The sequence below is a fragment of the Helicoverpa armigera genome, chromosome 14, assembly GCF_030705265.1.
Source record: "Helicoverpa armigera isolate CAAS_96S chromosome 14, ASM3070526v1, whole genome shotgun sequence".
Classification (NCBI taxonomy): domain Eukaryota; kingdom Metazoa; phylum Arthropoda; class Insecta; order Lepidoptera; family Noctuidae; genus Helicoverpa; species Helicoverpa armigera.
This window is the reverse complement of record NC_087133.1, coordinates 67,909-80,232: the sequence shown is the minus strand read 5'-3', so window position 1 is coordinate 80,232 and position 12,324 is coordinate 67,909. Positions and strand designations below refer to the sequence as shown.

Genomic DNA, 12,324 nt, shown 5'->3' with positions numbered 1-12,324 from the left:
AAAGGCTAGTTAGCACAGTGCACTCCATAATAGTAGCGAAAAGTCCCCTCTTTGAAGTGTGGCTCGGGCTATTGTACGGGCGGCCCGGAGTGTGCCCTGCCCGGGAAGGGCACCGCCGTGTCCTCGTCAAGGCAGTCGGCAGCGGCGACCTCTCGCGCCCGGCCCTGGTTCAAGCCAAGGTCCGGGGCGAGAGGTACTGGGATGCCATCGTCTCCTTCTGTGTGGTCGAGAGACGACTCCCAGCTACCGTAGACGTGAGCCTGTACGATGAGTTCGGGTGCCTTATCTGCCTTCCGTCTCCTGGGACACGGACCCGTCTCGGCGGCGCACGTTGTTCAACGCGTGGGTTTAAGCCACTAACAGTCTGACCTCACGCTGCACGCTCACGCTCTCTGAGTCCCTCACGCTGCTCTCCTACAGTGGGAGGAATCATTCAATGATTTATCATAAAAAGAGTCATAACTTGAGCTGTTTCTAAGAATTAGTAAGTAGTCAGACGATTATACCATATTTATTACTTTGGCTAACTTTGACCAGCTATTATGAATTAGATCCAGATAAAGTGATTAATCTATCACACTGTCTAGCCAATTTGGGTATTATATACAATAACCAGTCATTATGTATAATATGTATTTAATCACTTTGGCTGTAACATATACAATATTGAGACTTATTACTTTGGCTGTAACATATATATAAAAATGAAACCCGCTTTCCGTTGTCACGACATAACATGAAAACGACTTGACCGATTTGGCTGAAAATTAGAGGGGAGGTACAGCTTGGCAAAAAAGAGTCTGACGCGGTGACAGTTGGAACTAAAAATCAAAATCAAATAAAAATTGTTAACATCGTTAATATTGGACATTGAAGTGTCCAAGGGACATCGCCTACTTAAGATTGAATATCTCCAAAAATAACAAATATCAAAATCTGTGAATCGTAGTATCCCGGTTGCCACAGGTGCGATAGTGCTGACCTCATTTATTCCACACTCTTTTTTGCCAAGCTGTAACTTATACCCGGGAGAAGGTTTTAGGATTCATTTTCATAGGATTCAGTTTTTGTCACCATCCGGCTACGGGACGCGGGTGATATCGCGGGCGAAAGCTAGTATAATATAAATATTCGTGTCCTACAATTGTGCACTCCAGCACGGAGCGCGTGGCCCATGCCCATCACAGGCCATGGTGTACTGTGGGTTTTATACGTAACGGTTGGCAACTTTGTTGTCTTCATGTCAATTTATTGTCAAATAAAACTTCTGTCAAACGAATCTGCGGAGTAAATATTGTGGTCTTCTTTTGGTCGTATTTCGTTATTGAAAACAGCTGGTTTGATACTGTTTTCGGAAGCTGCTGCCTGTTAAAACACCCAAGTTTTACAGTGCTTGTTTAATTAAATTCAGACATCCAGTTTATCAGTCTCATTTCTCCATAAATGTTTTTTTATTGTTAAAGAGCGTGATTGTTTTACATTATGTCTATTGAAATAGAATCCGCCGAGTGAGTGTCTGATATATTGTTAAGCTGTTTGTTAAATGTCCGTCATGTTCATTTGAGGATGTTAATTCGGTGTATTCATTTCCAGTGTGATCCGACTGATCCAGCAGTACCTGAAGGAGTCTAACCTCACCAAAACACTTCAAACGCTGCAGGTACGTGACTATTCAAATCAAATCAAAGTACCTTAAAGATAATCATATTATAATATGAACGAAACTACTAGTGTCCATGTGCAATGCATTGTGCAGATACAAGTACAGCCCCAAGGTGTTGTCCACAACATATACGGCGTCCGTCATGACATCAACAAACCACGGTCAGGGGTTTTAAATAGTCTTAATAAACCTTTGCATTCTTTTGATGGCTAATTTGATTGATTTAATGCTATTATCATCAGCGCAACCAGCGCTCAAAAGATGTATTTTTTTCTTTAACATGTGAAACAATAAATACTGCATCTATCTGATAGTTAACATGAATGAGAGCAGTATGCGAGGCTCTTCGCACGAAGCAAGCCCCCAGCTGGTGCGGATGTGGCCTAATTTTATAAATTTCATGAAACCGCAAGTAGAACCTGTGTTCGGGGTTCATATATTTCACTTAGTTTATAAGAAGAATAAGAATATCATTTATTTGCAAAAACATGGTACTTATACAAGATGGTAACTTAAAATATAATTGACGAACATACATGTTTTGCTTAATACATAAGCGTGCAAATTTTACATGCATAACAATACAATATACTTCCACATATACATCACAAAGAAATGGTTTAATGTAAAAACTCCTAAGAAAGTAGCACACCAAAATGTGTTTGTTTGAGGCACGTGGTACGTTAATAGCTCTGCCCTAGACACCTTTATTAGAACCTGCACATTATTTTCAAAATAAGATTACCAATAATACCAATCCAGCTAGACCAATCTTACATTGGTTTTAATTTATGAAGCAACACAAACGCCTCATTAGTTCTAGTTACTGACCACCCCTACCTACCATACGTTGCTCGACCTACAAGAAAACGTCTGACCTACCTGTAAGGATTGTATTGAGTAAAACACTTGGCTGCTGATTAAATACTGACTTTTATTAATAAGGATTGATATTTAAATACACGAGTAAGATACATTGATATATGCGAACTTAGAACTATAGGTTATACACTACACCTTCCCCGGAGGGATAAAATAAAATATTACGTTAGTATTATTTTATTTTTATGATTAAACATGATTAACATACAAAACTTTTTTTTTTTTTTTTTACATTTTAGTTCATAGTTTATTAATGTTAATTAAGACATACAAAGTATAAAGCACCTACGCAAGAGTATAAGGTTAATATGAATAAGATTACAAGATAGGTATAACTTACAAATTAAAATGTTCCTATGTGGAAACACAATAGGGGTACAAAAATATTATGAATAATACAACTTAGTCCTATTCTTATGAACTAAATCAGTTTTTCCATTATCTTTCAATATTTCAACATTTGGTGAAACATCTTTGATTACTAAATATGGTCCATTATAAATACTCTGGAGTTTGTTTCCTGTCTCGTTTTTCACAAGTACTAAATCATTTTGTTTATAAGTAATAGGATTACACTTTAGATCATACTTTTGCTTTCTTGCCGATTTACTTTCATATAAATTATCATACGCTTCTTTTTGAGATGTTTGCAATCTGTATTTTAATTCCAAGGGATAATTATCACAGTTATACAATGGATCTACTGAGTTTTTAGTTAAATTGGATGGTATATTGCATTTTTTTCCGAATACAAGCTCAAATGGCGTAAATTTAGTAGCGGTGTGAACTGAGGTATTATAGGCAAAGCACCAAAAGGGCAACCATGCACTCCATGAATTTGGATGGTTGTCCGTTTGAATTCTTAGATAATTACCCAAACTTTTATGAGTGTTTTCCAGAGAACCTATGGTTTCGTGATGGTATGCGGTAGAGTTTAAAGTTGTTATGTTGAGAAGTTTACATGTTTCTTTGAAAACAGATGACAAAAATTCAGTGCCTCTATCAGTAGCTACTCTAGCGGGGATACCAAATCTAAGAATAAAATGGTTAACAAAATTTCTCGCTACCTCCTCAGCACTTTTCGTTTTCATAGGGTAAGCTTCTACGTACTTACTCAGCTCACATTGTATAGTTAAAATATAAAAATAATTGTAATCATCTCGATCTAAGGGTCCTACTACGTCCAAGAATATTTTTTCCATTGCCGAATTAGCTGTTGTTGTAACAATTAACGGTTCTTTAATGTAATGAGAAGTATGTTTTTGTCTTTGACACTTATCACATTTTTTAATGAATTCTTTTACATCTCTTTCAAGGCCTGACCAAAAGTAATACTTTTTGATGTTATTATACATTCGTCTTATACCAGCATGGCCACTTGTTGGTAGAAGATGAAAATCATTTAATATTACTTTTTGATCATCCTTGTTTTCAATTATTTTTACGTCGTTTAATATACACAATCGCGGACCGGTCCAGTTTTTATATGACTTTATTTCTGTCACTACTTTTTTAATAAATTCATCGTAGATTTTACTTCTTATAAAAATTAATTCGTGCACGTTAATTTTTTCACAAAAACATTTTAGTTCCCTCACAAATGCGGCTGGCGTCAATTGTGATCGGGCAACTGGATTTATAAATAACGTCATTTTTGATGACGAATAACAAAACTCCTTGCTATCCATGTCTATGTCATTTGACCTACGTAGGTTATTTAACTTATCATCATCTATAAATTTAAGTTCTACAGACATCCTCGATTTACTATGAATCTCCACGACTCTTGGTTGCGCAGGCCAATCGTCAGTAGTACCCATAGCACTTGGAGAATGTTGTGACTCTTGCACCTTCCTATATTGCGAACGCGTCATAACCGTGAGTATACTTTCATGCATATTTTTTAAGTCAGTTGATGTGATAGGTAATCGTGACATTGAATCTGCTGGAATATTTGTCGATCCTTTAATATATTCTACGATAAAATCGTACTCTTCAAGTAGAAGTCTGAACTTTAAGAGACGACTAGATGGGTCACGCATGCCAAATAAATAAATAAGAGGTTTATGATCGGTTTCAATAACAAATGTACGGCCATACAAGTATGGACGGAAATGTTTTACTGCCCACACTATTGCTAACAGCTCTTTTTCCCCGGTGGGATAATTAATCTCGGCCTTATTTAAATTTCTACTCGCGAATGCTATCGGTTTTCTGTTGTCATTGCATAAAACTGCACCCAACGAATATTTAGAAGCGTCGGTTTGTAAAATGAACTTATGATTACTCGAGAAATCAGGGTATTGAAGTATGGGAGGGCTAGAAATTATAGACTTTAAAGTAGAAAAAGCAGTTTGACAGTCTTGATCCCATATGAATAATGCATTTTTCTTTGTTAGTTTTGTTAAGGGATAAGCTATACTGGCAAAGTTTTTGATAAACTTTCTGTAATAGTTGGCAAACGCGATAAACCTAACTAATTCTTCAACATTTTTCGGTATTGGCCAGTTACTTAAAGCACTTATTTTCTCAGGATCGGGCAAAACACCTTCACTCGTTATAACGTGTCCTAGATATAATATATCCTTTTTAAGAAAATTACATTTACGGGGATTCAACTTTAAATTTACCTGACGCAATCTAGTAAAAACATCTATGAGGTTTTTGTTATGGTTTTCTAATGAATTTCCAAAAATAATAAGATCATCTAGATATACTAGACACTTCTCATATGTCAATCCTGACATTGCGACAGTCATCATTTTTGAAAATGCATTAGGGCTCGTTTTTAAGCCCATTGGCATTCTCGTCATCTGGTATTGTCCAGATAAGGAAGCAGTACTTTTTCCTTCGTTCTCGGAAACTTTAAACTGTCCCGAGCAAAATGCTGTGTATTTTCGACTGTCGGGGTCAAGGTCACATTGGTAATATCCATTAGAAAGGTCAAGTGTAGTAAAGTATACAGAACCAGAAAGCGAATCTAGAATTTCAGTAATATTTGGGAGAGGGAACTTGTCCTCTTGTATGCAATTATTTAATTTCCTGTAATCTATTACTAAACGCCAATTCTTATTGCCTGTATTATCTGCCTTTTTAGGGACCAGTAACATTGGACTCGACCATTCTGACTGACATGGTTCAATTATACCTTCTCGTAACATGTTGCTAATCTGCTTGTTTACTTCTGGTTTCTGCGAGTATGGTATTCTATATGGTTTACTAAAAACTGGTTGAGCGTTAGGTAGTAAACTAATTTTATGTTTGTAAATATTTGTTGTTGTTAACTTATCACCGGGCATTAAAAATATGTCGGAAAATTTCGCACAAATATTTTCTATAGTAATTTGCTCTTCCTCGTTCAAATGTTTTAAACTTAACAAGCTGAACAACTTTCGAACTCTATCGGCGTTAATATTTCTACACTGTTCAAAAGTACACAAATTATATTCACTAATTTTCTGTAATTTTGGATCAATTGTGTCAATATGAACCTCTGTTTCATTTGTATTTAGGATCAAAATAGGTATCACACCATTTATGGGTTTAACTAACAAGTTAGCAATAAATATTCCTGTTCGTAATTCTGACGAACAAACAAGACACTCTTCAGTAACATCAGTAGGTATGTAATGAATTGATTCAGACCTAGGTGGCAAAGTTAAATTATAAGAACCTCTTGTGTTATTTAGTTTTAAAGGCAAAATTACATTTGTATCATTATTATTTAATGTTAAACTTCTGCAGCCATAATCTAATACAGCATTGAATTTCATTAGAAAATCTTGTCCTAAAATAGCATGTGCCATACACGGCAAAGAATTAAAAACATAAAACTTCTGCTTAAATGTTTGTCCTCCTAAATCATAACAATTGCTCATGGTTAAATAAACATATCCGATTGCTTCTACGGTGCCTCCGATTCCGCTTATCTTAATGCTCTCTTTATGGATAGGTATGTTTAATTCAATTACATGTTTATATTTAATGGCGCTAATTGTAGCACCGGTGTCAATCAAAAATAAATATGTTGATGTATCTACGTACAATTCTACGTAACAATTACTGTTACTTGCAAATACAAACCCATTATTCACGAAAAAACTTGCTCTGCTCTTCGGTTGAATTAGATGTTGAGGGTTCATCGTTTTTTAGAACATGAATATGAGCATCAGAACGTTGACTGTTCTTTTGATGACCTCTGGTGTTATTATATCTATTATACGAATTATAGTACGTACCTCGATATTGCCTTGGCTGACCTCGGGTATAGTTTTGGGACGAACGTCCACGGCCACGGCCACGGTAGAAACTCGCACCACGATGGCCGGTAAACCTGCTAAAGTTGTTATTCGCGGAGTTGTGACGAGGTTGGTGATTGGCTCCACGATGATGCTGTCCTTGAAAATAATTATTACGTTTCCTAAAAGTTAAAACATCGAACGACTGAGACGGAAATGCAATGGTCTCTTCGTCTATAGCTGCTTGCACCGCGTCCTTTAAGGACTCAAACTTTCGTGCAGCTATTATCGTACTGAGCCGTCTATTACGTAATCCGTCGGCAAAACGTTTAATAGCTTGTTTTTCATTTAAAGGTTGTAAAATCTTTAGGTTTTCAGTTTTGCCCTCGGCTTGCGCTATAGACAAGTCCATAAATAGCTCAGTCAACTCCTTACCATAATCATTAATCGACCTTTGATCTTGTCGCGAAGTTTGAAGTTTATTTTGCAAGGCAATCGCACTCTTTTTAGGTAAAAGAATCATACGCATATCTGTCAGTAATGCATCAATAGATGGATAATCAGACTTAAGGCTTAATTTTGCTTGTTGAGAGAGACGACTTTTTAAAACAAAGTTAATTAAACTTAATTTGCACTGTTCGGTTTTTAGAGTAGAGCTGTAGTACTCGATACCATCTATAAGCTGACGGGTCGTCGATTCCTCGTTATTCATGACTGGCAACAAACTCAACGCTATCTTTAAATTAAACTCCATTTTGGATTCAAGATTAGATGTTTCACCAAATTGCTCACAACTACTTTTAGTTATAGGTAAATGTAACTTACTACAAAACTCTTGAATTTGGGCGTATAACTCTACAATTTTGTCACAATGAGATTTAACTAATGATAAACTATCGCCACTAATTGTCTTATTATCTATTTGCTTTCTAATGCTTACAAGTAAAACAGAATAATCATTATATATAATAGTTGCTTCATTCAACTTTTCTTTCAAACGTTCTGGTGTCCTCCTTTCCAAACTTAACTTAAACAAATTCTCTTTTAATTTTCTCAACTTTTCGTATATATCATTGAGCTCTAGTGCCATTATTTGACATTTTAAGGAAAGTGAAGCAACTAGCCTAAGTAATAATAACTAATAATTAGGTTGTACAATATAAACCGCTTACCACACATAGTTCAACGCTTTAGAATTTCACTTTACGCACACTTTACACTCACTTTACGCGCACTTGGTATCGAACTTTGGGTTACGCACCGAGATCTTCCTTATGAGGTGAACGCCTCTGTCCGGGACTGCTTGAGCACGCTGGACATCGTTTTCTTTCTGTAGTTTCCCGGCGACTACGCCGATAAGTCGAATTCCTCAGAGATTGACGTAGGATTTGGTCATTGATCCACTGGTGATGGCAGTTTTTATAGCATTTGTACAAAAAATAGGCTGCCACTATCAGCAACATACCCAGAATTATCATCATCACTATGCTGATCGCAGAAACGTGAAACTGTAGCTGTTCGGTACTAGCCACATTCGTAGCTCCAATGCCATTCTGGTTTATAATCACTTCTTCACGTTTTGGAGTATTAGAATTGCACATTTTAAAGTTTATTGGTTTTTATTATATTAATTTTGAAAGTTCAGTAACGCAACGTACACTTAGGATGAGAGTCTATACCACCCACGTTGTATGCCGGCATGGCTACCCGACACCTCAATACCAATCCTGGCAGGGTCGCCATGTAAGGATTGTATTGAGTAAAACACTTGGCTGCTGATTAAATACTGACTTTTATTAATAAGGATTGATATTTAAATACACGAGTAAGATACATTGATATATGCGAACTTAGAACTATAGGTTATACACTACATACCTATAGATATTCTTGTAGTTATTATTGAAATATAGTTATTAGATGAGTAAAGCACAAGGATAATGTTTGTCGTCGGTCAGGAGGAGACGGGCGTGTCGCTGAACACGGTGGACAGCGTGGACGGGTTCTGCGCCGACATCAACAACGGGCACTGGGACACGGTGCTGAAGGCCACGGCCTCGCTCAAGCTGCCGGACAAGAAGCTCATGGAGCTGTACGAGCAGGTGGTGCTGGAGCTGATCGAGCTGCGCGAGCTGGGCGCGGCGCGCTCGCTGCTGCGCCAGACGCACCCCTGCCTGCTCATGAAGCAGCTGGAGACGGACCGCTACATCCACCTGGAGAACCTGCTGGCGCGCTCGTACTTCGACCCGCGCGAGGCGTACGGCAGCGGCGGCGGCAAGGAGCGGCGCCGCGCCGCCGTGGCCGCCGCGCTGGCCGGCGAGGTGTCCGTGGTGCCCAGCTCGCGGCTGCTGGCGCTGCTGGGGCAGGCGCTCAAGTGGCAGCAGCACCAGGGCCTGCTGCCGCCCGGCACCACTATCGACCTGTTCCGCGGCAAGGCCGCCATCCGCGACGAGGAGGACGACCAGTGCCCCACGCAGCTCTCCAAGATCATCAAGTTCGGCCAGAAGTCGCACGTCGAGTGCGCCAGGTCTCACGCTATTCTCTTATTGCGACTCACTTCTACAAATATTTATTTGGTTTTTACTATCGTACTACCGGTGACTGTAACCCTAAAGTACGTACCTTTTTACTGTAGGTAACTTGCAGTAAAAATTATATATAAAAATTTTTCGTTTAAAAACTTTTAAAGAATCGCGAAAACCCATGTCAATATTACCGTCACGTGAAGCGGTCGCCGGCGCTCGCCGGTATCTGCAGCTGCTGCACCTAAACTCTACTAAGAAATTATCAACTCCACTTCGCCTGACCACTGCCTCCAACATTTGAAAATAAATGTTCCAACTTATAAAGTTGGTTCTACCAACAACGCTTATCGGCATAGTAAGCAGAATGTTTGAAGTAGTATTGTGTGACAGGTTCTCTCCAGACGGCCAGTACTTGGTGACGGGCTCGGTGGACGGGCTGGTGGAGGTGTGGAACTTCACGACCGGCAAGATCCGCAAGGATCTGCGCTACCAGGCGCACGAGGAGTACATGAGCATGGACGAGGCCGTGCTCAGCCTGGCCTTCGGCCGCGACAGCGACACCCTCGCCGCCGGCTCCAACGACGGCAAGATCAAGGTGCGTGTGCGACTGTGCATGCTCCCCGCTAGAACCCTCGCCCCCCTCGCCCCCCTCGCTGACCGCGCCGCCGTCGCCCGCAGGTGTGGAAGGTGTCGTCGGGGCAGGTGCTGCGCAAGCTGGACCGCGCGCACGCGAAGGGCGTCACGTGCCTGCAGTTCACGCGCGACAACACGCAGCTGCTGTCCGCGTCCTTCGACCGCACCATCCGCATCCACGGGCTCAAGTCGGGCAAGGTGCTCAAGGAGTTCCGCGGCCACGCGTCCTTCGTCAACGAGGCGGTGTTCACGCCCGACGGCCACGCCGTGCTCAGCGGCTCCTCGGACGGCAGCGTCAAGGTGTGGTCGGTCCGCACGGGCGAGTGCACGGCCACGCTCAAGCCGCTCGGCAGCGGCGAGCCGCCCGTCAACTCGCTGCTGCTCACGCCCAAGAACCCCGACCACTTCGTGGTGTGCAACCGCACCAACACCGTCGTCATCATGAACATGCAGGGCCAGATCGTGCGCTCCTTCTCCAGCGGGCGCCGCGAGCAGGAGGGCGGCGCCCTCGTCAGCGCCGCGCTCAGCGCCCGCGGCCGCCTCGTCTACTGCGCCGGCGAGGACCTCGTGCTCTACGCCTTCTGCACCGCCACCGGCAAGCTGGAGCGCACCATCACCGTGAGTATCGCGCCCCGCCCGCGCCCCGCCCCGCCCCACCCCGCCCCACTCAGCCGCCCGTCTGTTGCAGATCCACGACAAGGCCGTGATCGGGCTGACGCACCACCCGCACCAGAACCTGCTCGCCACGTACGGCGAGGACGGCCTGCTCAAGCTGTGGAAGCCGTGAGCGCTCGCCGGGCACGTCACACGTCGTCACTTCGCTAGCTCTACGTCAAGCCGATATTACACGGATCTACTTTGGTTCTATATTATTTTCATTTCATTATCGATGCGAGTCTTTGATAAGCTTGAACGTCCAACGCAAAAATAGCGCTGTTATGAGTGTCTGTCTGTGTGTCTATATGAGGCACATGTTTCACAAGCAGCGGGCAAGCCGTTTTAAAGTTATTATTTAATTATTTTTATTTAATTATCAACCGTGGCAGAGATGTCAGGTAAGCGTCCGTTCATATAGCCCGGTCTATCAAAAAGCATCGGCGCGCAGTTTTCTTTTCACACAGACCGGAGCCGATCACTTGCGCGAGCATTAAAGAGCATGCAAACGGAGCCAAACGTCAAGAAAAAATACACGATCGGAGCCGGTCGGCTCCTCTTATTATTTCACACCGAGCGCATTCGAGCATTCTCAATGACAAAAGCAGTGCGCATGCAAAAATAAACCTTACTTCAAATACTAAGTACTCAATTTTTAACGTATTAAGAATTTGCTCTGCTCTCCGAGCCGGTCTGTCTGAAAGGACCCTAAAGTAGCAGTTACGTCTTGTTGTAACTTCTTTTGATTTGTCGTTTAAGTTCAAATACTTCGCAAATGAAAAGAATGTCCGCACTGGCGGTCCCTGAGTGGAGACCCTGGCGCGTCGTATTACTCTCATTTCACTTGTAAATGTCAGTTCTCTGCAACGGTTTTGTTTATTATGTAATTGTTTCTATAGGTCGATCCGTGTAACATTTGTTGAAGATGTTTGTTGAGAACTATTCTAGTTTGCTACATGCTCCGCTGATACCAAACTTAGTGCAGCAAACTTGAATAGTACTTGATGGGCCACTGTGTCTGTAGATTATTATTTTGTAAGCATTACTTATAAGGTATAATAAAAGTAATAATGAATTCATGATTTAATTCAATTGTCTCCCCGTGCACATTGAAATTATCATTATCCTCTGAGCCTTTTCCCAACTATGTTGGGGGTCGGCTTCCAGTCTAACCGAATTCAGCTGAGTACCAGTGCTTTTGAAATTAAACACACAGTGCACATTGAAATTATAAGACTTAATTAATGTTTTGCTAAAATTGGAAAGGCCTTATCATCGTATCCATCATCAGCCAGCCTCGTTCATCTATACTAATATTATAAAGCTGAAGAGTTTGTTTGTTTGCTTGAACGCACTGATCTCAGGATTCCGATTTGAACTCGGATCATCGAGGGAGGCTAAGGCTACTTTTTATCCGGGTTAGTGTCGAGCTTCCCACGGGATGCGGGTGAAACCGCTGGCAGAAGCTAGTTCTGTTATAAAAGCGCACACAAAGCCCCACAAATGATCCGTTCACTAAATGTAGACGATAGTTAGGTGCGGTTAACTTATGTTTATTTCTAGTATTAAAATGACGTAGGTACGTCGCTGTTTTTACTATATGAGTCTAGGTTTTGCCTTACCTACGTATATTATATTGGCATAAATGTATTGAGACGCCACAGTCAGAATACCAATATCCTTAATCCCTTAGGGAGACTAGCACGGACAGAGCGCTTCTGCAGTACGA

At 41.3% G+C, this 12,324-nt stretch overlaps 1 protein-coding gene across 1 annotated transcript; it reads left to right on the top strand.

The window, feature by feature from the left end:
• Positions 1-1,011: 1,011 nt before the first annotated feature.
• LOC110381551 (WD40 repeat-containing protein SMU1) lies at positions 1,012-11,670 on the top strand. Its single transcript, XM_021341887.3, has 6 exons — positions 1,012-1,508; positions 1,594-1,660; positions 8,742-9,310; positions 9,699-9,903; positions 9,987-10,559; positions 10,630-11,670. The coding sequence occupies exons 1-6, from the start codon at positions 1,483-1,485 to the stop codon at positions 10,726-10,728; spliced, it is 1,539 nt and encodes a 512-aa protein (XP_021197562.1). The 5' UTR covers positions 1,012-1,482; the 3' UTR covers positions 10,729-11,670.
• Positions 11,671-12,324: the final 654 nt, after the last annotated feature.